At 42.6% G+C, this 22,512-nt stretch overlaps 1 protein-coding gene across 5 annotated transcripts in view; it reads right to left on the bottom strand.

Annotated features, from left to right (window-relative positions):
• Positions 1-1,093: 1,093 nt before the first annotated feature.
• The window catches only part of RUNX2 (RUNX family transcription factor 2), a 250,418-nt gene continuing 228,999 nt past the window's right edge, over positions 1,094-22,512 (bottom strand). For all 5 annotated transcript variants that reach the window (XM_080388539.1, XM_080388538.1, XM_080388542.1 and 2 more), the window contains one exon: positions 1,094-21,130. In XM_080388539.1, coding sequence (XP_080244665.1) covers positions 20,448-21,130 — 683 coding nt within the window. In that variant the 3' untranslated portion in view covers positions 1,094-20,447. The remainder of the gene's footprint in view (positions 21,131-22,512) is intronic.

The following is a 22,512-nucleotide window of genomic DNA, read 5'->3' as shown; positions in this document are numbered from 1 at the left end:
GCCTGAAATGCAAGGTCTGTCCCTCTTATCCTATCACCAGTTCAGCATTGTAACCTGTTCTAGAAAGGACTTTGAACATCAAAGGAAAATAGGCTCTTTCCTTTGTGCCATTTCTGGCTGAATTGTGAGAGAAATGTCACTTTGTCCTGAACATTTTTTAGGTATGGTGCCTTTATTTTTTGTTGCCTGTTCTGGCAAATCTCCTTATTCCATAGTTCGATGCTATTTATCCCTCTCCTTTGTAAGCGTCAGAGGAAGAGCGTTAAAACGGGACTAGGTTTAAGGTCATGGCACAGACCTGACTCAGGACTAGTTGTAGACCCTTCCATCAGCTTTGCATCAGACTGAATACACTACATTGCATGTGAGCAACATTATTTTTACTGATGTTGCTTGGAGGTGATCAGAAGATACTTCATATCATCATAAGTGGCTTTGCTTCATTATTCATCTTACCTTAATTTAATTTAATTTAATACTTATTTTTCCTGGATAAAGCTGCAATCTGGGGGTCTGGGAAAAACATGCCTTTGTCAGGCAATTGGACTAGATGATCATTGCAGATCCCTTCCAACTGAAATAGTCTATTCTGCTCTGGTCCAGCATCTCTTAGTGAAAAGAAAAAATAAAATGGGCAAGCTTCATTCCCCTGTGCAATGCACTATGTGTTCATATGAATACTTTTGCTTGTAACTGACATTAATTTCATGTGCATCAGCAAAATATTATTTTATATGTTCTGTGATCAAAAGGAAGCAAAAGAATATTTAAAATTATTGAGTGAAGTCTCTATAGCTGCTGTATGAACAAAGAACAAATAAAACAGGCAAGGGCTCAAGTCCAGTGGCCAGGGAACATCCCACAATGGCACAGTTCAACTCACCTGCAGAGCAGGGTGGCCACATCCAAACAGTCGGTTGGGAAAGATCCTTGATCCCCACCAATAACCAGACTCAAACACTACTTAGCACAATGTTAGTTGGCCTGGACAAAAGTAATTCTGGATGATGCACTAACAATTTATCAGTCTGGAAAATCATGTGCCAGGGCTTCTGCCCATTCCTCAGCTCTTTGAAAAGTACTGATGTGATCCTAGCCTTACATCAGTCTTCATTTCTTAGCAAGAGCAGGAGAGAGTGGGATACTTGTGGGCCTCAACTCAACTAGGAAGAGTCCAACTCTGTGGACTGGGTGTGCAGGAGAATGGTCCTCTTTTGAGCCTCCAGCTCCTGCCTCCAATTGAAGTCCCTATGGACCGAGGAGGACAAGCCTTGGAGCCCAAACACATCTGCATCTGGCCTGAAGAAAAGTCAGAGAGGGAGAATGGCCGAACAGTTGTATGATATCCCCAGTGCTGTAAGCATTGATGACAAACGTAAGTTGTGGCAGCACTGTGGATGGGACTCATCTCGCCAAGCTTTTGATGTCTGCATTGCAGACATTTCTGCTTTAGAGCTTTCTACAATCAAGAAAGGGAAATAGACACTTGCTCCAGCACAATTAATCTGAACTGCTTTAAACATTTACTTTAAGATTAAGTCAACCATGGTCTGGAAGTATCTGGTTTATTCTTTGTTGATAGCCAGTCTAGACGACTAAGTCAAATGGAGCCCCATGCACATGGTCATAGGGATTGCTGCCCTTGTGCCTGGCTTACAAGTAGAGTGGAAGCAGCAAAAGGTGTGATACCAACAATAAACCAAGATGGGGAGAAGTGAAGAAAGGGGGTAAGTGGCATCCTATGGATACATTTGTCCACCAGAGACAACTGGAAACTATTCTGAGGGAGCCTGGCCAAAACACTGGGGCATTCAGTGTTTTCTTTAATATGGAAGTGTTGCCAACTCACCCCTAGTCTTTTTTTCCTGAATTAATGCCATTTAATTATTAGATTCACTGTTTATGAATGGGAAATACTTGCTAGGGTACCTATGGGAAGTATTTGGTTTCTTAAGGTTTCTGGGCTATTTTTTCTGAGCAATTTTATCTCGTAATTTTAAGAATAAAATTTAGATACTCAGTCTGGCCTTCACTGCTGCCAACAACACCTGGCAGGCTGGTTGCATATACAGAAAATCTCATCTGTCATCAGTAAGAAGTCAATCCTGCAGTCCATACTGGGGCAGAATTTCCACCCAAGGTACTAGGAATCCCTCTCGAATAAGCAAGACAGAATTGGACTCTATTTTTATCCAGGTTCATCTCTTGTGTTTTGGTTTCCATCCTTTTTGACAGAAAATAAAACTTGCTGTAGTTGACCATTTGAGCATCAGCTTGTGTCTAGGTCTGAGATGGCACACACCCAATGTTTCAATCAAAGCCAGAAGACTGAGAGAGAGGGAGAGCAAGAACAGCCTTGTAAAGACCCTGTCATTCGATTTTGCAATGTTCCAGAGAAGGAAAAACTTACTTACTGACCCCTGTGGTTACCAGCTTATACCTGTAAGCTTGAAATTTGATTACCTTTCTCCTCTAACTGGTCATCAAACAATCCTAAGTTTTTAAAACTCCAGCCAGAGTATTTGACTTGCTGGTTTTCTGCAGAATGAATCCATCAGTTTTGCTTTGTCCATCATATGTTTTTTGCACTTTCTGTTGCATCTGTTAGAGTCCCAGTTTAATCTTAACACACCACTGCTTAGCAGTGTCCATAACACTTGGGCACTCATTAATTGATCTTTGGACATGCTCTCCTTCTCCATCTGCTTCACTGATTCGTTCCATTCCATTTCATCCAACACTTCTTGCATCAAATTGTGCTGTAATTTCCTCTGCTGAAGTTCAGCATCCTTTGTGTTTGACTCCTGGGTCTCTCCATAGTTCTAATTACAAACCTGGAGGATTTAGTTGGAATTTTAATGGTAATATAATATTAAGCCTAGAGCCAAAAAAAGTACTCTGTATTTTGGAACTACCACGAACTGAGAGGCAGATCAGGCAGCAGGCTTTAAACACAAATGTGCAAAAAACATTTAAGGAGACTTATCCTTAACTTAAATTCTTTCTTTTCCCCTTGACCAACTCATTTTATTAGGGAGTGTTTAATTTCTTAAATTGAAATGTTCAGATACTTTAAAGAGAAAAGGCTCTAAAAATGTAGTGCATATTTCATGCCAAAATGTTATTCCATGTTTGCCACCCATTTGTGTTTCAGTAGAAATACTTGCCTCCCACTCCTTGGCACTGGCTCAAAACTCTCTTTCTCAAAGGAGGTGCTGAAAAAGCATCTGAGTATTAATTTGTCTTTTGTGGGAGGTTTTAGTGTTGTTATAAATCACTATAAATCACAAATCAGGCTTTAAATGGGAGACTTCATAAGCTGCTTTCACTGTGTAAGGCTGTGAAAATGAAAAGCTTAAAGCAAATGTTATCTTGATGTGCTGTATTTAAATTGCCTCTAGGAGACTTAGTGGCCTTGGTTTTGCCAGTGTCTCACCGTCTCTTCCAAATGGTGAAGGAAAGTGTGGTGGGCATCTCCTCCTACAGTGATGACCATGATTCAAAGCTCCATTTGTCAAAGGGAGCTGCTCCAAGTACCACGTTCAGGCTTGTTGGGCAGACTTTTCCACAGGGATTTCATAACCTTGCAAGCATTATCAGTAACTTATTCAGTGCTCAACCTGAATTTAGGATATTCAGCACCACAACAGTACTTCTCGTTATGATATCAAATACGTGTGTTTCCACACATGCAATTCTGAGTGTTTCAAAACCCCAGCTAGAGACCTAGTTATACCTTATATTTACATGACATTTTTCATTCTGAGGTATTTTTCTGAGTCCGACACACCAAGCATGTGTAGGTAATTATCAGTAATCATCACTAATTGTTTTTACAATTCTTCCATTTTGGCATCAGCTTTGAAACAGCGGCTTAACATGAGCTCATCAAAATGTAGACTTTGTGAAGACATTGCTGAATAGGAGCTGTATAGGGAGTTCAACGAGACAAAGCGTTCCAACTTGGAGTGTGGCCAGGACACCAAATTCATTGCTAGAAGTCATGAGATCTTTAATGCCCACAAAGTGGTCAGGACCTCCGCTGAGTTTTATGAGCGTAATGTCTCACCCGAAGAACAACTTCTTCAGCAGCACAGTACCGCATTGTATTGCACTGGACTCATTCATGTGCAAGGAGAAGAGTACCATTCAGTGACTCACCCATGCCAATGCGTCCAGCAGACCAGACTGTCTTAGTGTGTCTTCCAACCCAGCAGACCACCTGTCTTGGCTCACCACATGTGGCTGAGCGCCAGTGGAAGATGGCAAAGCTCTCAGCCTTCTCAGATAAAGACATTTTTGGAGACTCATGGGATTTGTCCAACTTTGCTGAATTTTGTTCATACCTTCGTGCTTCAGCCCAGCAGTTTGCAGAGCAGAGGAGAATCCAAACAAGATCTGGACTGCTCTTCCTTTGGGTCTACAGCAGCTGGGGTTAGCATCTAAGCCCTGGGCGGTCCAACGATAATAGGCTACTGAGAAAATACATTGAATCAGCACATCCTAACACTTCCTAGGCCAAATGACCTTTTACCACGTGGCCCCTTACTTCAAGTGATGTAAATACACTTGCACCATCTGCTTAGCTGAAAGAAGAAAGCTGTGGACATTGCAACTGTTTCTCACCTTTGCTGATGTTGCCAGTTCGCTTATTTCTGTCAGTGCGTGGACCCTGCTATGAGTTTAGCCCAGCAATGCTGAACTGACACAATTTCCATAGGACACGAACCGTGTGCAGCCCAGCATAGGTTAAAACATAGGCCTTTTCTGTTTCCTCTGCCATTTAGAGCAAGCCACAGGGCTCTGATGCTTGCTTCAGTGGCTTTTGAACATTTCTTTGCCCACATCCAACAACCTTCCAGCAGCAGTCTGCAGAAAACAAGATGACAAATTCAAACATTTTGGTATGTGATGAATCTGTAGACTTGTTTTACGATGTCAAAACAACTGCAATCTTGATGGGACTATCCCAAATTCATTACTGACAGTTCAACTCACTGTCCCAACTCACTGTTCACGCAGCTCATCTATGCATACCATCAGCTGATGGGGCCTGGAGTGAATTCTAGGCCGTTATTTTCTGCGAAGGAAAAGGTGAAAGGCTACCTCGTTATTTAAGTAAGCCCAATGTTTAAAGCTTCCCTGGGGGATTTATGCAGGCGTTAGAGGCCTGTGTACGTAACTGAGTTTTCACTGATGTCCAGCCAGAGACAGATCCTGGGGACATGCCTATCTGAGCAGCTACAGTTAAGAATCTAAGGAAATTTCAGGCTAAAAAGGGAGGTTTTCTACTAATCTAGATGAGGGCAGTACAAGGCAGACATGAAAACCAAGCAGATAGGATGCTAGCTTGGTCCGAAAGTGGGTTTTAGATACCTAAATCCTACTGTGGCTGGGACTTAATCTAACCAAATCCTGTCCAAAGACCACAAGCACCATACAGTATGGACTGATCTGGCTTAGCAGGTGTTGCTTCCAGAGAAGATCTGGAAACCACAGAGAATCAACTGAACATGAGCTAACCATGATGCAACACGAAGAATAGATTCAGAGCCTGGATTTAAATAAGCAAATTGTGAGTAAGAATAGAAAGCATACTTACTCTGGTATGTGCCATGGTAGAAATATTGTGGGTTGTTTCAGATTTTTATATCTGGGTCTGGTCTCCAGCCTTCCACAGTGAAGTAGAAAAAGATGTAAAAATTTCAAGAAAGAACGATAAGGATTGTTTAAGGATCAGATCAGGAGAACAGTTAAAGGATCAGGACCCCGCACAGTGCAATACCTATGAAGGACAAGACTGTGGGTCATTTGACAACAGTCAAGTGGTGCCCACATGGAGAAGGGGAATTTGAGAGCAGAGAAATTAGTGTAACCAGCATAATACTACAATAAAAAACGACTAGGAGTGGAGGCTGTACAATTCAGACATAGACATAGAATAGAGCACGAAAGCTAAGTGTGACGTGTGATTAGCTTTCAAGACCTGTGATGGAACATTTTTACTGGAAACTCTGAACATTCGGGTATTTTTTTTTCCTAAAAGTCCTTATCTCAAGTGCAGGTCTGAATTAGAAAAAGAAGTAAAAGGCCCAAAGTTACTGTAGGCTGTAGAGATACTTGCAGAGATATCCATGTCTCCAAAATCCATGGAAGAGTGAAAGCTTTGGTTTCCCTCTGTTGGTGACCACACAGAACTCGTGCTGCAGGATTTCTCTGAGTATGAAAAAGGGGACCTGTCTAGGGCACGCTGTCAGTGGGGAGCCAATGATATGAAAACAGGGCCAAAATCATGGTTTTGTAGCATCAGCTGAACATCCATGCTGCAAGTTATCCATTTATCCAGGCCTTTGGAAAGAAAGCCTGTTCATTTTGGGGAGGGAGGGAGCAGAGTAGAGGATAGAGAGAAGAAGGGAAAGGGGGAGGGAAGTAAAGTATTGTTGATTTTAATTTTTACTATGGTTTGTTAGTTTTGGCATGTGGGAGGTGGAATTGCTTCTGGCTTTTCTTTTTATTGTGATTATACTCTTTAATGTTGGCAAACACACCTGGGGCTGACAATAGGCATTTTTCAGTAGCACATTGTTATGAACAAACTAAAAATAAAATAATGAAGCTAAACACAAAACTGAGTGTGTGGTTATCTTAAAGTGACACCCTAAGGCCTTGCTGTTGTACTTTCAAACTGTATATGCCTGTCACCCTGGTAACAAATAGATAAAAAAGCAAAGATACATATTTACCTTTTGGAAGCAAGGAAAGCACTTGTAAGGATAATTTCTGTGGTCTTTCTGCAGGTAGGAGTCCTGAGCAGTTTTATCTGAACAAGATCTAAATAAAGACACCAGGGTCTGGCCAGCCAACGTATCCCGATTTCTGTTCTTTCTTCTACCACTTAAAAAAGTAAAAATAAATGCCTATGGAATTACGATTGCCTGAAATCATGTAGAGGAAATAAGAGTGTAAAATAAGAAATGGTTTTGGGTGATAAATATGGTCTTGAATGGTACAGATCAACTAAATGCTGGCATACATTACATGTTCAGAGATACAACACTGAGGCTACTGTTTTTAATTCCACAAACCTATGTCTTAATAAGAAGTATTTGTATAATAGTTGTCTATACTTTTATTCATATATTCATGCACTCACTAACATACACAAGCAGGCACATTAATAAAATGTCATTCCTTAGAGGCAAAGGCGTCTTTGCTTAAGGATTTTCAAAGGCAAGAAACTCTTAGTGTTTAATTCATAGATAGATATAAAAATGATTTCAAAGACCACATTGTTTTTTGCACTGGTTTGTTAAAACCTATGGGTCTCAGATGGTTATTTTGTGGTAGTAACTCAGAAAGCAAGACAAAACTGAGGGCAGGGAATAACATGTATTCATTGATTTGGAAGCTGTCCCACACTTGATGAGTATAAAAGATGAAAGCCACTTTTCTTCCTGCTTCCTCTCAGGTTACTATTTCTACAAAAATTCCAGGTTCACTCATAAGGCCCAGAGAGCTGGGGACACATCAACTTGACAGACCCACATTGCCTGGGCTGTGGCAGTATGGAAGAGGTGAGTGTTTTCTTTCTGAATCTTTGATTAGAAGTTACAAATATGAGAATAGTGGACAAATACACGTTACCAACTTCCAATGCCAGCTGTCTTTCCCCAGTGTGCAGGCTGTCACCATTGCATGGTTTCAGTCGTTGCTTCAGCAAGTAGCTCAGGATATGAAGAAAGGGTTTAAAGTGACTCTAGGAATGGAAGCCAGAATGCAAGACTCCATAGTCTTCTAAATTTGGGAGGGTCTTGTGTAAGACAGAAAATGGACCTGAATACATATTGTTTAAGAAAAATTTGAAAATTATTTAACTTGTGTTCAAACAAAAAATATTAAATAACTGGTTTACTTCCTTAAAATAGATTTTATTTCACTACCAATGAGTAACAACAGTGGTTAGGCTACTATAAAGGCAATACATTTCAGAATCTGAAGGCTCCTGGGAAGTGGGTGCTCATATTTTTTGTATTTATTGCTTCTCCTTAGGAAACTCATCCTGAAGAAAGAATGTCTCCTTCTGAACAATATCCTGAAGACATGTATCTTTACATTCATTATTAGCAGGTGACATCTGGGCCGAGACCACAGGAGAAGAATTTAGCAGGTGGTCTTGTAAAGTGACTCATATCACTTCTGCTTTCTGCTTATAAGAAGAAGTGAGGAAGGTTCAGCAGAAGAATAGCTCCTACCAAGGAGGACTGTGCCAACAGGAAGCAATACCAGTGACTCAGTGGGTGGCACGATCTCTGTACTGCTCTCAGTCGTCACCCAAACTGATGGTAGGACGGTTTGGGTGGTACAGAGATAGCATCTTTCAGACAAGGGGGACAGATAATAACCTGAGTTCTCATGATCTGTTTTCCTTCAATTATTATTTTTCATCTTTTTTACTATGAAGTTTTGGAACTGATACTTCTTAGAATTAGCAGTTCACTGACAAAAAACTGATGACTTTAAAGGAGTCTACTAAGCTACACTATGAAGATAGCCCTTTCTATTCAAGAGGACTCTACTCTGTATCGTGGCTACCTATTTGTTAGCAGCTAGATCTACACTGATATGAGACAAGATTGGCTACTTCCCTCAGAGAAATCATGAACCAGCCAGAGAAGGCACACATCACTGCATGGCTTGCAGTGAGATGAGAAAAAGGGTCTAGCAGAAGGAAAGTGAAATAAAAAGCAATAAAAACCCAGGTATTTTTTATTCTTTTAAAGCAACCCCGCTAAGGAAGGATGGCAACTCTGCAATCTCTTTCATGGATGAATGCCAGGTCCGCTGTGCTAAACAAAAGCCACATAACTTTTCCCTTTTTTTCCCTCAACGTGTGGTATAGACAGCATCTGTACTCCAATCCTCTAAAGCCAGTAGAAGCTCCACAGAGATGGGGTCTTTCAGGCTGAGCCTGAATGAGAGCTCAGTTTTTCTTCCCAGAAAAGCACGTTAATCAGCAAGTTGTTATAGAGATCAAAAACCGTCTCTGTCACTCTGTCCTCTGAGGATCCTTCGTCCATGGCTGTGTGTTAGTTTTGCCCTAGGAGCACCTACCACCATGGGTCCATGCAGGAGCATGAGGTCTGGGCTGAAGTGTGACTTAAGCACCAATCTGCTCAGTCTTGTGAAGACTGGCAGACTGGACATGAGTAGAAGTAGTTCTGTGAGTAATTTTGAAATCTAAGAGGTTTTTACAAAATTAAAACATTAATTAAACCAAGAGTTTCAATTGTCGGAATGAACAACTGTCCCACTTGCACCTTGTACTGGCTCTGACCAGAAGTAACATGCTGTGTTTGCTTGGGAAGCTTGTGACAGTGCAAGGAAATGGCCTTATTAGTCATGAACCTCAGCTGGCTCTGAATTTAGAATAATAATATCAGGGCTTTTTGGCCAGTATTGCCCTTCCAGTTGCTTTGCAAAGTGGTTTGCTCCAAATCAGCCTGCTGGTTGACCTGTGGGAAGAACCCGGACTCCACCAAACTTCTACCCTCACCTAAGACAGCCACCTGCCTGCTGTTACCTGTAGACCCTTGGGCTGGATTTGTCCCAGCTGGCAGCATAGGTAGCAGACAGAGTGCTCTGAGTTTCCTTAGGAAGTTACTGGATTTATCAGGAGTAGCAGTAGGCCTACAATAGAGTTGTTCCCCATTCAGAAATATAGTTTCTACCTGTCAGGGGGGTTATATACACAACACAATTGAAAAGTAAAAATAAACCTTTCAGAGCCTTGTTGCAATGTCGTACAAGGAGGAGATCCTATTGAAATATGTCCTTTCTCCTCCCATTTTGTTCTCATGGACTCCACTAATGGCCTTTCAGTGCTTAAAGGGTGGATGTAAGAAAGATGGGGAAGACTTTTACACAGGCCCTGTAGCAACAGGACAAGGGGTAATGGTTTTAAACTAAGAGAGTAGATTCAGACTATATAAAAGGAAGACTTTTTTTTTTGTGATGAGGGTGGTGGAACACTGGAACAGGTTGCCCAGAGAGGTGGTAGAAGTTTCATTCAAGGCCAGGCTGGACTGGGTCCTGAGAAATCAGGTCATGTTGAAGATGTCCCTGATCATTGCAAATGGGTTGGGCTATATGACCTTTAAAGGTCCCTTCCAACCCAAAACATTCTGTGATTCTATAATTCTATAATTGCTGCTGTAGAGACAAATCCTCCGTGTTCACTGAAATCCCCACTTAAAAGCCATGTAAATGAAGAAATAAGCAACAGATCCCTGTGATTCCCAAGAGATGCCAAAGCGCTCCCAGACCATTTTCTCTGTTCTGAAAAGACAGACCTCCAGGCAGCACAAATTTTCATAGCTTCTTAGATATCAGTGCAAACAAAGCAAGTCTACTTTCATGGCTGTCTATGGTAATGAATGAAATATTCAAAGAAACTCAAGCCTATACGTATAGCTAATGTAAACTAGATTGGATACCTTGACTTTGGTGCAAACACAATGATTTATATGGACAAGGCTATGGGCCAAAGCTTTTATTATGCCTTTCAACCATTAAAGATGCTCAAGAAAGAAATTCCTAAAAATAGACATTTTCTTCTAGAGAACAGTGAGTGTGAAAGAAGCCCAGGGATGGAGCCGGCCAAATGGATAGACCTTTACAAGATCCCAATAAAAAATACAAGAATTATTATGCTGGAACAGCTCCAAGCTGTTTTTTTTCTTCCCAGAATGGAGATCTGGGATATTTTTGTTCACATCTTGATAGTTTTTATTGGGCGATAATTTATAGGCCAGCTGATGTCAGCATAATAAGAGTTTAGTATGATTTCTTCTTCTCTTTGCTCAGCAGTGCTATATTTATTGGCCTGTTAAGTTTCATTTTGGTGAGGTGCAGCCTGAGCCAATGGAACATAACTTTGAAAAACTCCCGCGACCAGTGTCTCTCCATGTACTTTATACTCCCCCTCATGCTTTATATTCTCATAATATATTAAAGGCTTCCAAAGTCACCTTCTAAGAAATACCCAACTTTTGGTCATAAATAATTTTTAGCAGTTTTGACTTTTCTGAATATTTGTGTTTTGTATTTTTTTTATTCACACCTTGTCTCACAAAATGACAAGTTTGGGGGCAAAGCCTGATTGACTGACCCACATTAGACATTTCACAACTGTCTAAGCATAGTTCAGATGTCACCCAACCCACTCAAGAGGCCTCTGTGGAGTTCAGCAGGTTATCATTTTCCTACTGTTTGATTTGTGGTTACTCTGCTTCAGTAACTGTAAAGAAATTAGTTCCCGGCTAGACAGGAACTGGTAAAACGAAAGAGGTGTTGATAGAGGTGTTACTGACGTGGACATTATTTTTTCCCCTGTAAGTGATATTTGTCCTGTCTTGTCTCTGTGCGTTTTCAAAAGTCATTACTTTTTCATTGCTTCATTGGCTTTTTTTTTTTTTTTTTTCTTCCTTTAACATGTAGAAGTAATTGCTTCTTCTGGGAGCCCTTTTCAGCCATTACTTCTTTGCATTCACATCTCTATTTTTTTTCTGGTCTGCAGTCAGCTTTCACTGAACGTAGAGCTGCTCTGCCGCCTCTCTTCCATGAAGCTGCTTTTTCATTGTTAGATGTCAGTGCATCCGTGCATGCAGCTAGTGCACAGAAGAAATAGATGGGAATTGAGACTACAGAGTTAAATACTGCTGAAGGCTGCCGAAAAAGAAAAACTAAATCCAACTTGCACAAATGAAATCTAGGTCAGAAATTTACCCAGCTCCTCTGGCCTCATTCATGGTACGCTGAATTTGTCCTATAACATACCTATTATTTTTTCAAAACATGTGTTTTCAGGGCCAGATTTAAACTAAGATTAAATACAGTTTTTTCAGCATAAGCACAACAGAAAAGGCCCTTCATTATCTTGCTTATATTTTCAAGCAATTGCAGTTCAGATGATAAATAATCCAAAGAAGGATGTATTTTGCTCTTCTATGGAAATGTTGATATTTTGAACATTTTTTTTTCTTTTAAAGGAGATAAAAATACTCAGACACAAAGTTCACTGTAGTTGGGCATATTAAACCATCTTTCTGAGAAGAGAAAAACAAAAAGGAAAAAAAATTCAGTTACCCAAGTTATAGCAAAAGTGCTTTTTGTTTTACTCTAATTAGTTAAAATCTGAAAAGAAAATGTGCTTTTAAACAACAACAACAAAAATCCATGATGTCTCTTTTAAAAAAATGTCAAAAGATGCCATCTACGGTATGGTCACTTCAAAATTTTGGGTGAATTTTCCTTAAGAAACATGATGGAACTGGTTCTTATTGTAGAAACTTTTGTCTCTTATAGCTCAACTGTTTTTTAAAGAAGATTTATGAAAAAAACTTTGAAGAACTCTATCAGAAGGCCCCTGATGTTTAAATATACAGGATTCAAGAATCGGAATAATATTTTTTGCTCATTGCTGGGGAGCCACACTTGTTTTGACTGAAGTAAAACCATTGATAACATGCATGGATTACTTGGTTTGTCCAGTCCAATTCAGTAGGGAAAATGAGTACGCTGTAGTTGCACTGTAAGCCGTTTTGCCATCTTAAGTTCAACATTTTGCTCTAAAGCCTCCTGGTTTGATCCTGGATATCTGTTAATGGTTTAGATGTCACATGGGCATCACCAGATGCTAAGCAAATCCACCTCTGCATCAGGTTTCTCTGTAGCTTGAGTTTGCCTCTAAAGCTCTGGCCAAGCAAAGTTAAATCGATGCTCTTAGAGAGAAGTGTGATAGCAAGTTTGTGGTTTCTGGGCATGAATAGCTTTGTTAAACAAGAGGAAGAAGTCAGGAAAAAAATGCAAAGAAAAGCAAAGTTGAGGAATGAAAAAGGTCCAGTCAAAAATGACCTGGTTTCATGCACCCTGATGCCCCTGGGTGAGCGCTATAGGTAGCCAAAGGTCCCAGCAAGAGCAGCTGACACCTGGTAGACCCCAGTGAAGATGCCCAGAGGTCAGAGCACCAGTATCTTTTGCATCCTGGGAACTGGCTTTGTGGGAAGTCTTCCCAAAGCAGTACTGATGTGGCAGAGCACAGGAGTCATATACTCTACAGTGTACCCTTGTAATGGTTGACTCAGAGAAATTAGAGATGGAAAATGCACTTAGGTCACTTGGTCCATTCCCTAACTGTTTAAAGGTTGCTCCCTACAATGTGTTCTTCATTGCTTTGTCTAGTCAGCTTCCCCCTTTTCCCTGGGGGGACCATTCCACGTAGTAATAGACCTCGTTGTTAGGAAAATTTTCCTGATGTGCAGCCTAAATTTTCCTTGGCTCACATTCATCCCACTATTTCAGTTAAAACCTCCTAGTCAGCTCTTAACTTCTCTCCACCTCAGGCCCTTTTCTTCCATCAGAGGAAACAAATGAGTCTGATCAAGTAAAGCCCTGTATGTTTAAAAAATAATGATATCCTTACCTCCTAAGAGTGATAGTCAATATAGAATTAACATAAAACGTGCAAATTGCCTTATTTTATACGGAAGAAATGAATAAGTCCCTGGAAGCTTTTATCACGTCGGTTGGCATGGCTTGAAAAGTCCAGCATCTACCACCATTTACTAAAACACATGGAGTCAAGTCCCATCTGGAACAGATCAAATTCCTCTGGCTGGTCAATCAAAGCTCAAAGTCCCATGGAAATTTATATCACCTGAAGGCCTGTGAGTTCCCTTTCCAATCAAGATTAGGGAATAGAGCCACGTACCACTTCAGTGGTGACATATATCATGGACTGTGGGACACTGGACTGGTGTCACCAACTCTTTCATTACTTTGGAGAATCTGGAAAAAAACGTGGGGTTTGGATTTCAGCTCACAGATAGCCTTGTCAACCTAAGAATTCAGTGTGTCCTCCTAGCAGAGACACAGGAGTATCTGACATTTTGATTCTGCTGACAGGGAGAAGAAATATCATCTTCTATTGACCCAAAATAAATGCTGCCCAAAAATTTTGAGGAAACAGATAAAGTAGCAATGCAGAGGAAACAAGATGCTTCAATTAATTCTTGAACTACTGGCATGGTTTTAATATTTTTGATAAAATAAATATTAAGAAATAGAAACAGTCTTTCAGGCTTTTTTTTCAGGGTCCTCTTATTTTTGTTTTAAGACAAGAACAATTTGTTGCCATCGCCAGGAATCACCAAGTGCTTCAGCTGGCACAAACCCATATTTTTCTGTTTAAAATATGTTTTGAATGACATTTATAAGCAGTAAAGCTCTTCACGAAGGCTGTTCCAATAAGATCTGTCTTTGAATAAAAGGAGATTTCAGCCAAAGTTCAAGATAAATGGGAAATCTAGACTGAGTAGTAGATGGGAATGATGTGGATCAAATCAGTTGTCGACATTTTACCATGTACAGCAAATGTCTGGGAACCACTTCCGCAAGCAAAAGCAGTAGTGAGAAGTTACTCTTTCTGTCCAGCTTATTTTAGAGAGAGAGTCTGCAGCAAAACCCAGCAAGAAGTTGTGGTATACTTTTCTGTCTTGAACTTCTACATTGCTAAATTCCTCTTTGTTGAGAGGAAGATTTCAGTTTCATGATATTGCTTGCTATTAATAATTACTTGTGCTTTTATAGTGTTTAAAATCCCCTTCCATGCTAGACTTTGCACAATGGCAGAACAAAAAATATAGTCCTTGCTCTGAACACGTACAACTTTGGTGTAAAACAAATGGGGGCAGAGAGCAATGAGGATTATGGAGGAGCGGATGGACAGCATCGTTCAGTGCAGTGGTCCTGGCACACCCAGGAGAAAGGGCAGAGTCTCATTCATTCCTGTCATCTGAAAACCTGGCCCAGAGTATGTCACCTTTAAGACCAGTACTAATTGCTTTGTGTCTTACAGCCTAACTCTTCATGGCTAAGTCGAGAACAGAGCTTCAGCGTCTACCAAAAAGAAAGGAAATTCCATGTGGGAGATGACCTAGAAGCATCTGAGCAAGCAACAGAATGTTATAACTTTTATCTTTTATTTAACGGTTGGACCTGATGATCCCAGAGGTCTTTTCCAACCTAAATGATTCTATGGCTCTATGATCTCATGTGTGGAGTCATGCAAAAGCGAAGTGTCCCAGCTCAGCTGTGGGCAGGGAAAGCCCCCGTGCTCAGGCTTGCTCAGCTCCTGCACAGCCCGGGAACAGTACTGCCTGCCTCAGCACCTCTATGGTGGTGTTCTCCAAACCCAGCTGGGGCCGGCCAGGCTATGTATTTCTGTTGCATCCTGTGGGTTATGTGAGCAGAGGGTTTCCCAGCCTGTGGGATGGGTATGAAGACTGTGGCTTCGGTCACTGGCAGGGTGACTCAGTTACCCTCTCCCAAGCAGAGTCATGTATACAACCGCTGTGCCCCCGGGACAGGGACAGTGGTGGCCACAGGGTATCCTTGCCCACACCTGTGGAGTAGCATATTCTGCCTCATCACATCCAAAGAGCGTCTCTCATCAAGCTAGCAGCTGTGGATTCAGGATATAGCCTTGTGGTTACGGGTGCAACCAATAACCTGACACCGGTGTCCTGGCTAATTGCTCACGGACTGAAATAAATTGAACAGAAACCCAAAGAACTCTCCAAAATGCTGTAGTGAAAGGCCTGGGAGGAAGCTGGAGGCACATAGGCTGTACAGCTTTGTGGGCAGAGATGGGTGTCCACAGGGACACCTGGCAGAGGTACCTGCTTTATGCTTCCCAGACAGAGCTGTGCTGAATAACCATCTTGTGTGCAGGAGCTCGCTCGCCTCCAGGCTCCGCATGCTGCCAGCATGCAGCTGGGCTGACACGGAGGAATGTACTCCCTAGCAATGCTTCTTTATAAATTATTTTTACTGGGGGATTTGAGTGTCATTGCAGTGAATGTGTACAAATATTGGAAGAACAATGTGTGCGAGGGAAAACAAAGTGAAAAACCAGCCGGCTTCCTATTCTTCCTGGGTAAACCTGTGATTTCTCCCACCTTCTTGAGTTGCAGTCTAATATAATATTGTACAGCCTGCTGCCTGCTTAAATAATTCCTGCTGGAGTAGTGGACACTGAGTACATCACTCAAATCCCATGAAGTTGTTTAGTTTCCAGTTACACATCCTGAGGAGTTAAATCTCTGGGAGAAGGGAATTACCTGGGTGTCCCTCTGGGTGCTGCCTGGCACAGGATAACTCCTGGCACGGGGCTGGAGCTGGATATTTTGCAGATGTTTCCAGTTTTACTGTCAGTCCTATTCTCCTGAGCTCACAGTTCCCCTCTTCCAGCTCCTCACACATCTACCAGGGCTCAAACAGATGTCATATATTGATGCTTCACCTGTTTGAAATGAACTGCAATTATCAGAGAATTTGTTTCATTTGCCTCCAGCCATCTAGAAGTCAAGCATCTGCCTTAAACTAGTGGCCTATAGTCAGGGGAGAGGGATGGGCACTGCCAGAAGTCAAACGCCTTTCTACTTATTTTAAATATCTCTCTTAGGCTAGGATGAATCACACTGAAAGCCCTTGCCTCCCTATAGCTGTAAAGGTACCTACAAAACCAAGTTTTAGATAATTAAGGTGCGGTGACATGAAACCCACCCTCAGTATTTGTTTATAAAGCAGCTGTGAAACGTGAGATTGGTGTGTTTAGGATTTTGATGGTGGAGCCACAAGGGGTTGTGATGATCACCCACGCTACTCTAAGAACAACAACCTGGCCTCTAACCTTTAAATTTTGCTCATCTGGAGTGTTTCAGGTTTTCAGTAGAAAACCAAAGAAACATCTGCCAATTATAAAATGGATCTTGCCCTATAAATTGCTGCCTTGGCCAATAACAAGGCTGTAGAACAGGAGGAAGAAGGAGAGACTGGAGATGTCCCAAGAGAGAGAAGGCCAGCAGGGGATTTATAATAATTTGGCAGCCACTGAAGTGTGGGCCCATGAGGTTATTTCTACACAGGACTTTGAACACACACCAAGACATTATACCTTTCAACCCCTTGCTCTCTCAGCTAAATGAAAATGATTAATTTAGAGAAGAAAGTCTATCGAAACATTTGCCATGGGTTATGAGGCTCTGTCACATTGGAGTAGCCTGGACATGCCAAATCCACAGGTGCTGGGAGATGGCAGGGACACGGGGAAGGGATGGTGCCAGCTGCACCAGGGTTTCTGTCTTCCTTCAGCTGCTCTGCTGCTGGCTTCAGATGCCTTAGGAGACGTTTGTGCGCTGCAGTCCAGCTTGCAACCAACAGAGCAGCGTGTGTGCAGCAGCAGCTCAGAAATGCGAGCGATGCTGCTAAGCAATCAGAAAGCGGCAGCGGGGCTGGCAGCACCAAGCCAGGTTTGGATGGCTGCAGATGAAAGCCAAGAAGAGCAAACAAAACCTAGGACAGAGGCAGCCTTCTTGCCAGCGAAGTGATGCAGTCAGAGCAGCCACTCGTTTCTTGCAGTGCTTAAGTGGTTCAATTAAGTCGAAGGAGTAAAATATTTCCTAAGGGACATGAGTCTATTGAATGCATTGAGTAGAGAATAATGCGCTTTATTGAATGAGACGCCTACGGGCAGAACCCCTCTTTGCATAGCAGTGAAGCTCTTCTGTGCCATGCTGGGGCTGCCCAGACATACCTGAGCTGGGTTTTAACTGCCTGGCTCTGGTGCTGCTAACAGAGCTCAGCATGGGCTGCGCACAAACCCTGCGCGCAAATTTGCAGCAGCTGACCCTGCGGCTGCAGCCTGAGCAGAGCCTTGGCCGGGCACAGGATGGCTTAGATGGGTAGGGACCGAGGGGATCACCAGCAGGACCCTTCCCACGAGTGGCCTCTGTCTCCCTTGTGGGCGCTGGAGCCAGTTGCTGCATCCACGCACCAGCAGTCGTTGCCAAGGCCATCTGAAAGGTGCTAGTTCTGACTACAGGCTCTGGTCTTGCTCTGTGTTAGGATGCCATAGGACCAGACAGCTCGGAGTCTAGGCTATGCGGTGGTGAACATCTAATATCTTTGGCTGTAGGACCACAGAAATTTTGTCCCTTTAGGAAGAGGATAAGGAATAGCACTTTTCCCTCCCTGCCAGCTGGATCACATTCATGTCATCTTTGAGAAAGAAGAGCACTGCCTTCACAGCTGAAACTCTAACGCTATAGGCAACTTTTTCAGGCTTTTTCAGTATTTGCATGCCATGGAATCTGTTCCCAAATCCTAGACACCTAAATGAAGCCAGCTTTAACCTTGGTTGATAAAACATCATCAGCTTTATCTGAGAGATGAAGTTTTTGGGTTGGCTTTTTTTTGTGAGTTAGCGAGATTTTCTGAAGTTATCTGTACAGAGGAATATGGCTGCATGTCTTGCACAGATCCAGAAAATTCCACTGAGATTCTCATCAACATTAGGCCATGAAAGGTTACTATTCAAAACCAACAGAATAAATCAAGTAAAACTGTTGAGAGTGCTCAATAAATATGCTATTTATTTTTTACCATGTTAAATAGAAAGAGGGAAAGATGGGTAAAAATGAAATTTATTCCTTTTATTTATTTTTAACTGTAAAGCTTTCTCTTTTCTTTTCTGTCCTGTATTGTTTTTTTCTTTTTAAAGGAGGAAATATGATAAACATTTCTTTACTCGTTCTTTTTTTAGTCTATGGAAACTACAATAGCCAAATCAAAAGCCAAGATGTTTTAAGACACTCCTTTTATCTCTTTTTGTTGAAACACATAAAACTAGAAGGTAGTGTAGGCCATCTATGAAATGTCTTTCTTTTCACCTTTTTTGCTAAACACATCAGAGGAAAAAAAAATATCTGATCAGCCCTAGAAAAAAACCATGATTGAACAGGACAGTTGCTTTGCCTTTCAGGCACAAACTCGAAAATATGGATAGGTTTATATATAAATATATATACAGTAACCAAAACCTCAAATTCAAATACACCTGAGCTTTGAGGAACTTTGTATATTCATTCAACCTTTGTGGCTTAGGTTCATCTGTAACAGAAATATTTGCAAATAGACAGAATACTTCCTCTTTAATCTTATCTAGCAATCTCTCTGTTTGTCTGGGTTTTTCCTAGAGATGGCCTCAGATCCTGATATCTGAGGGCTGCACAACTAAATTAAGGCAAGATCATACCCGGCTTCACAGAGGCCTTTATTTTCCTTTGCCACGAGCATTTGTTTCATTTTAATTCATTAGGATGAAAGGCAGAGCAGCCGTGTAGCCTGGCTCAGCCTCCGCCAGCCCTGTGCTTGGCCTACCTTTGGGAAAATATCTTATTTTTGACTGATGGTTGTTTGCTCTATGGGCAGACTGTGGCTGAGATGCACAAAATGGCTCGGCCAGAGCTGCCAGTCCTCTTTCCTGGGGCTCTTCCAGAGCACTGAGCACATCCCAACACTCGGCTCCCAGCTCTGGTGCCTCTACCAGGCCAGGCAGTGTCCAAGGGTACCTCACCAGCTGCTTTTCAAGTCACACATCTGATGGGACGAGTCTTGCATTCACGCCCAAGAGCTCTTTCCGCATCCACAAAGAGGATTGTTTGAGGTTTCACGCCTCCAATGCCACCTTTAGGCAAGCCGCTGCAGCTTGGCAATAGGGAAAAGATGGTGAAATGTCGGGATCTATCCACGTGTGCCTGGCTAATTGCTGTAAATTAGCTTGGCCCATTTATGCCCTTGAAGAACCCCAGGCACCACTGGCAAGTAAAACAGATGCGCTTCAGCTAAGTGCCTTCGGTTCATGCTCTCTCAGAGGACAAGAGGTGGATGGTGCTATTTGGTAGCTGTTCAGACCCAGCACTGCTTAGACAACCACCTTGCTTTGTATTTTGAACAATTTATCATGGCCCTTACCTGCATCAGTAATTACAATTACCCCTGAGATTTAGTGCACCAGGAAGGGCTCCAAGTTCAACAGAGCTGTGCCACACAGCCTGGATGGATAGCAATAGGAAAATTTTCCAGAGTTTTATTGTGTTATTTCCTGTCTGTGTCCCCTCACATTGCTCAGAGGGGTTTTGTCACCTCCTTGAGCATTCTGTCATGGGTAACTTCTCACCACTTCAGATTCTCCTCCACATTCTCTGTGCAGGACCTCATCAATTCCTACCAGTGTTCATGTGGTTAATGAGTGAGAGGAGGAGAGCGAGCACATCTGAAAGGAATGCAAGAAATATAAACAATTTTATTAACAAGACCACAAAACTATTTTTTTTAATATATGCAGCCATTTACAAGGAGCAAATAAACAAACAAACAGAAAAACCCACTGAGGGAGACATGGTCGGTGTTGGAGAGCATAGTGAACTGGCACAGACGTTACGGGCAGGTTGGGGTAGGGTCCCTTTCCTCCACCCTACCTCCACCATGGGGTGTCCCTGGCTGACACCAGCCCCTACAAGCAGGGTGAGCCAGTGCAGAGCCTGGCACTAGGGAGGTGGGGTGCCACGCGCGTCCTGCTGCGGTGCTAGCGACGATGCCAGCTGTGTCAGGGCTCGGGCAATGATGGAGAGGTGGCTGTTCATCGTCCGCAGCTCTGCCAGAATGTCGCTCACATTCGCTGATGCCTGCTCAGAGCTCGGGGGCATGGCATGGGTAGCCGGGGCTGAGGAAGCAGCCCCTGGAGGTCTGTCTCCCATAGGTGCCACCTGGGGATTTCCATCATGGGAGGGGGCTGGGGGGGTGCTGCTGCAGCGCTTCATGCCTTCCAGGGAGCCCGTTCTTATGGGTGGCTGGTCTTCCTCCTTCCCCTGAATGGTGGCAAGTGTTGCAGAAGCAAGGAAGGGCAGCCAGTTGATGAGGTGGGTGGCACTGCCAGGTGGGACTACGGGCAAATAAAGTCCAGGGTGCAGGGATGGAGTAGAGGCAGGTGGTGCAGGAAGAGAAGGGAGTCCAGGGTGAATGGTGGCAGCAGAAGCTGATGTTGACGGTGGAATAGGAGGTGGTTTGGGATGTAAGGCTGCAACACAGGCAGGTAACGGTGGTGAAAATGATGCAGTACCCGTGTCAGAGGAAGAGGATGGTGATGCTGGAGCTGTGAAAGGTCCAGGTTCTTCAGAGGTTGGTGGTGAAGTGGCAGCAGGTGGAGCATCAGGCGTGCAAGGGTCTGAGCCTGCAAGGAAGACACATGATGAGCCTTGAGTCACACATGTACTTACATGGACTATGGCTTACTGTCACCCCAGTGGGACTAGGACTTTTTGATGAAAGGGGGAATTTCATTAACTGGTAGTGATACTCTCTGAAGGTCAATTAGAAAAGAACAGACATACTCAAAGGCAAGAGCCTACTGTGGGTAAGCATGCAACTTAATATTATATATCTAAATTATCTTTCCACTCCCATTTTTCCTAAACATTAACCTGTGGACAGGCTTTAACATTTTTCTGATTGACATCTCATAGGCAGGCATTAGCTGCTGAATTACCTACTGTGTTTTCCTGGCCGGTCGTGGAATGGTGGCAATGTCCTAACTGACTCAGATCTCCTGTGGACATGTGAGGGCTGGACAGCTGCTGCCAGAGCCAAACTGAATTGCTGCTTCATAGAGGGTCCCAGTTTTCAGCATTCTGGTGTGAATGGACAGGTCAGCGCCAGAAACAGTAAGAGCCAGCTGGTGGCTTAAACTCTTCTATAATTTTATTTTTTGTGAAGGCATGGCAGAGTTCACACAATTAAACTTATGTAGGACCCTGCCTGTAGATATTTAGCAGCTTCAGTTATAAAAATCAATGAAGAAGAGACCAAAAGAAATTGTTGACACTGGGCATCCTGGCTTGACACCTCCGCTGTCTTGCAAGCAGTTCAGTGGACCTCACCCAATGTCCACTAAAGTCATTAGAAACATGCTTGCTTGGACTGAGCCCAACATATACAGTGTAGGATGATAGATCAGCCTCTGAGGGATATGCAAAGACCTGGAGAGCCACACTATGGTTTGAGGTGCTCTACCCATTGTGCCCAGTTGGTAAATACTGTATGGTAAGGATGATCCTATTTTCAATAGTTCTGAAAGCTTGAAATATAATAGGAAATGTTAACCTTTCAACAGCCTCAAAGATCTGCATAAGTGGAATTACTACACCACGCTGTAGCCCTTTATTTTAGCATTGGGAGCACATTATACAGAAGGTGATGAGATGCTACAGGAACGGTCAGTGTAAGACAGATGGGTTTTAAAACTACTGCTGCAATTAAGTGCAAATTTTAAGGCACTGCTGTGGATACAAAGACACAAGTTAATAGATTTATCTAGGTTAAGACAACTTAGAGAAAGCCAAGTCCTGAGGTGTTAACACCATACTATTATTATTTCTGGCATCTAGAAAATCTGATGTGAGAAATCCATTTTCATTACTGGCTGGTTTGGTATTCCAGATAGCAAGCTGAAACTATGAGTCAAGAGCAAATGAAGGCTTTCCCCTGTCATTTCTGACACCAAACCGATTGGATGTGTAGCCAAAAAAGGTCCATCTTTGTCCCGCATGGGACCAC

Source organism: Falco punctatus, assembly GCF_963210335.1.
Source record: "Falco punctatus genome assembly, chromosome: 5".
Taxonomy (NCBI): domain Eukaryota; kingdom Metazoa; phylum Chordata; class Aves; order Falconiformes; family Falconidae; genus Falco; species Falco punctatus.
This window is presented reverse-complemented; position numbering and strand designations above follow the sequence as displayed.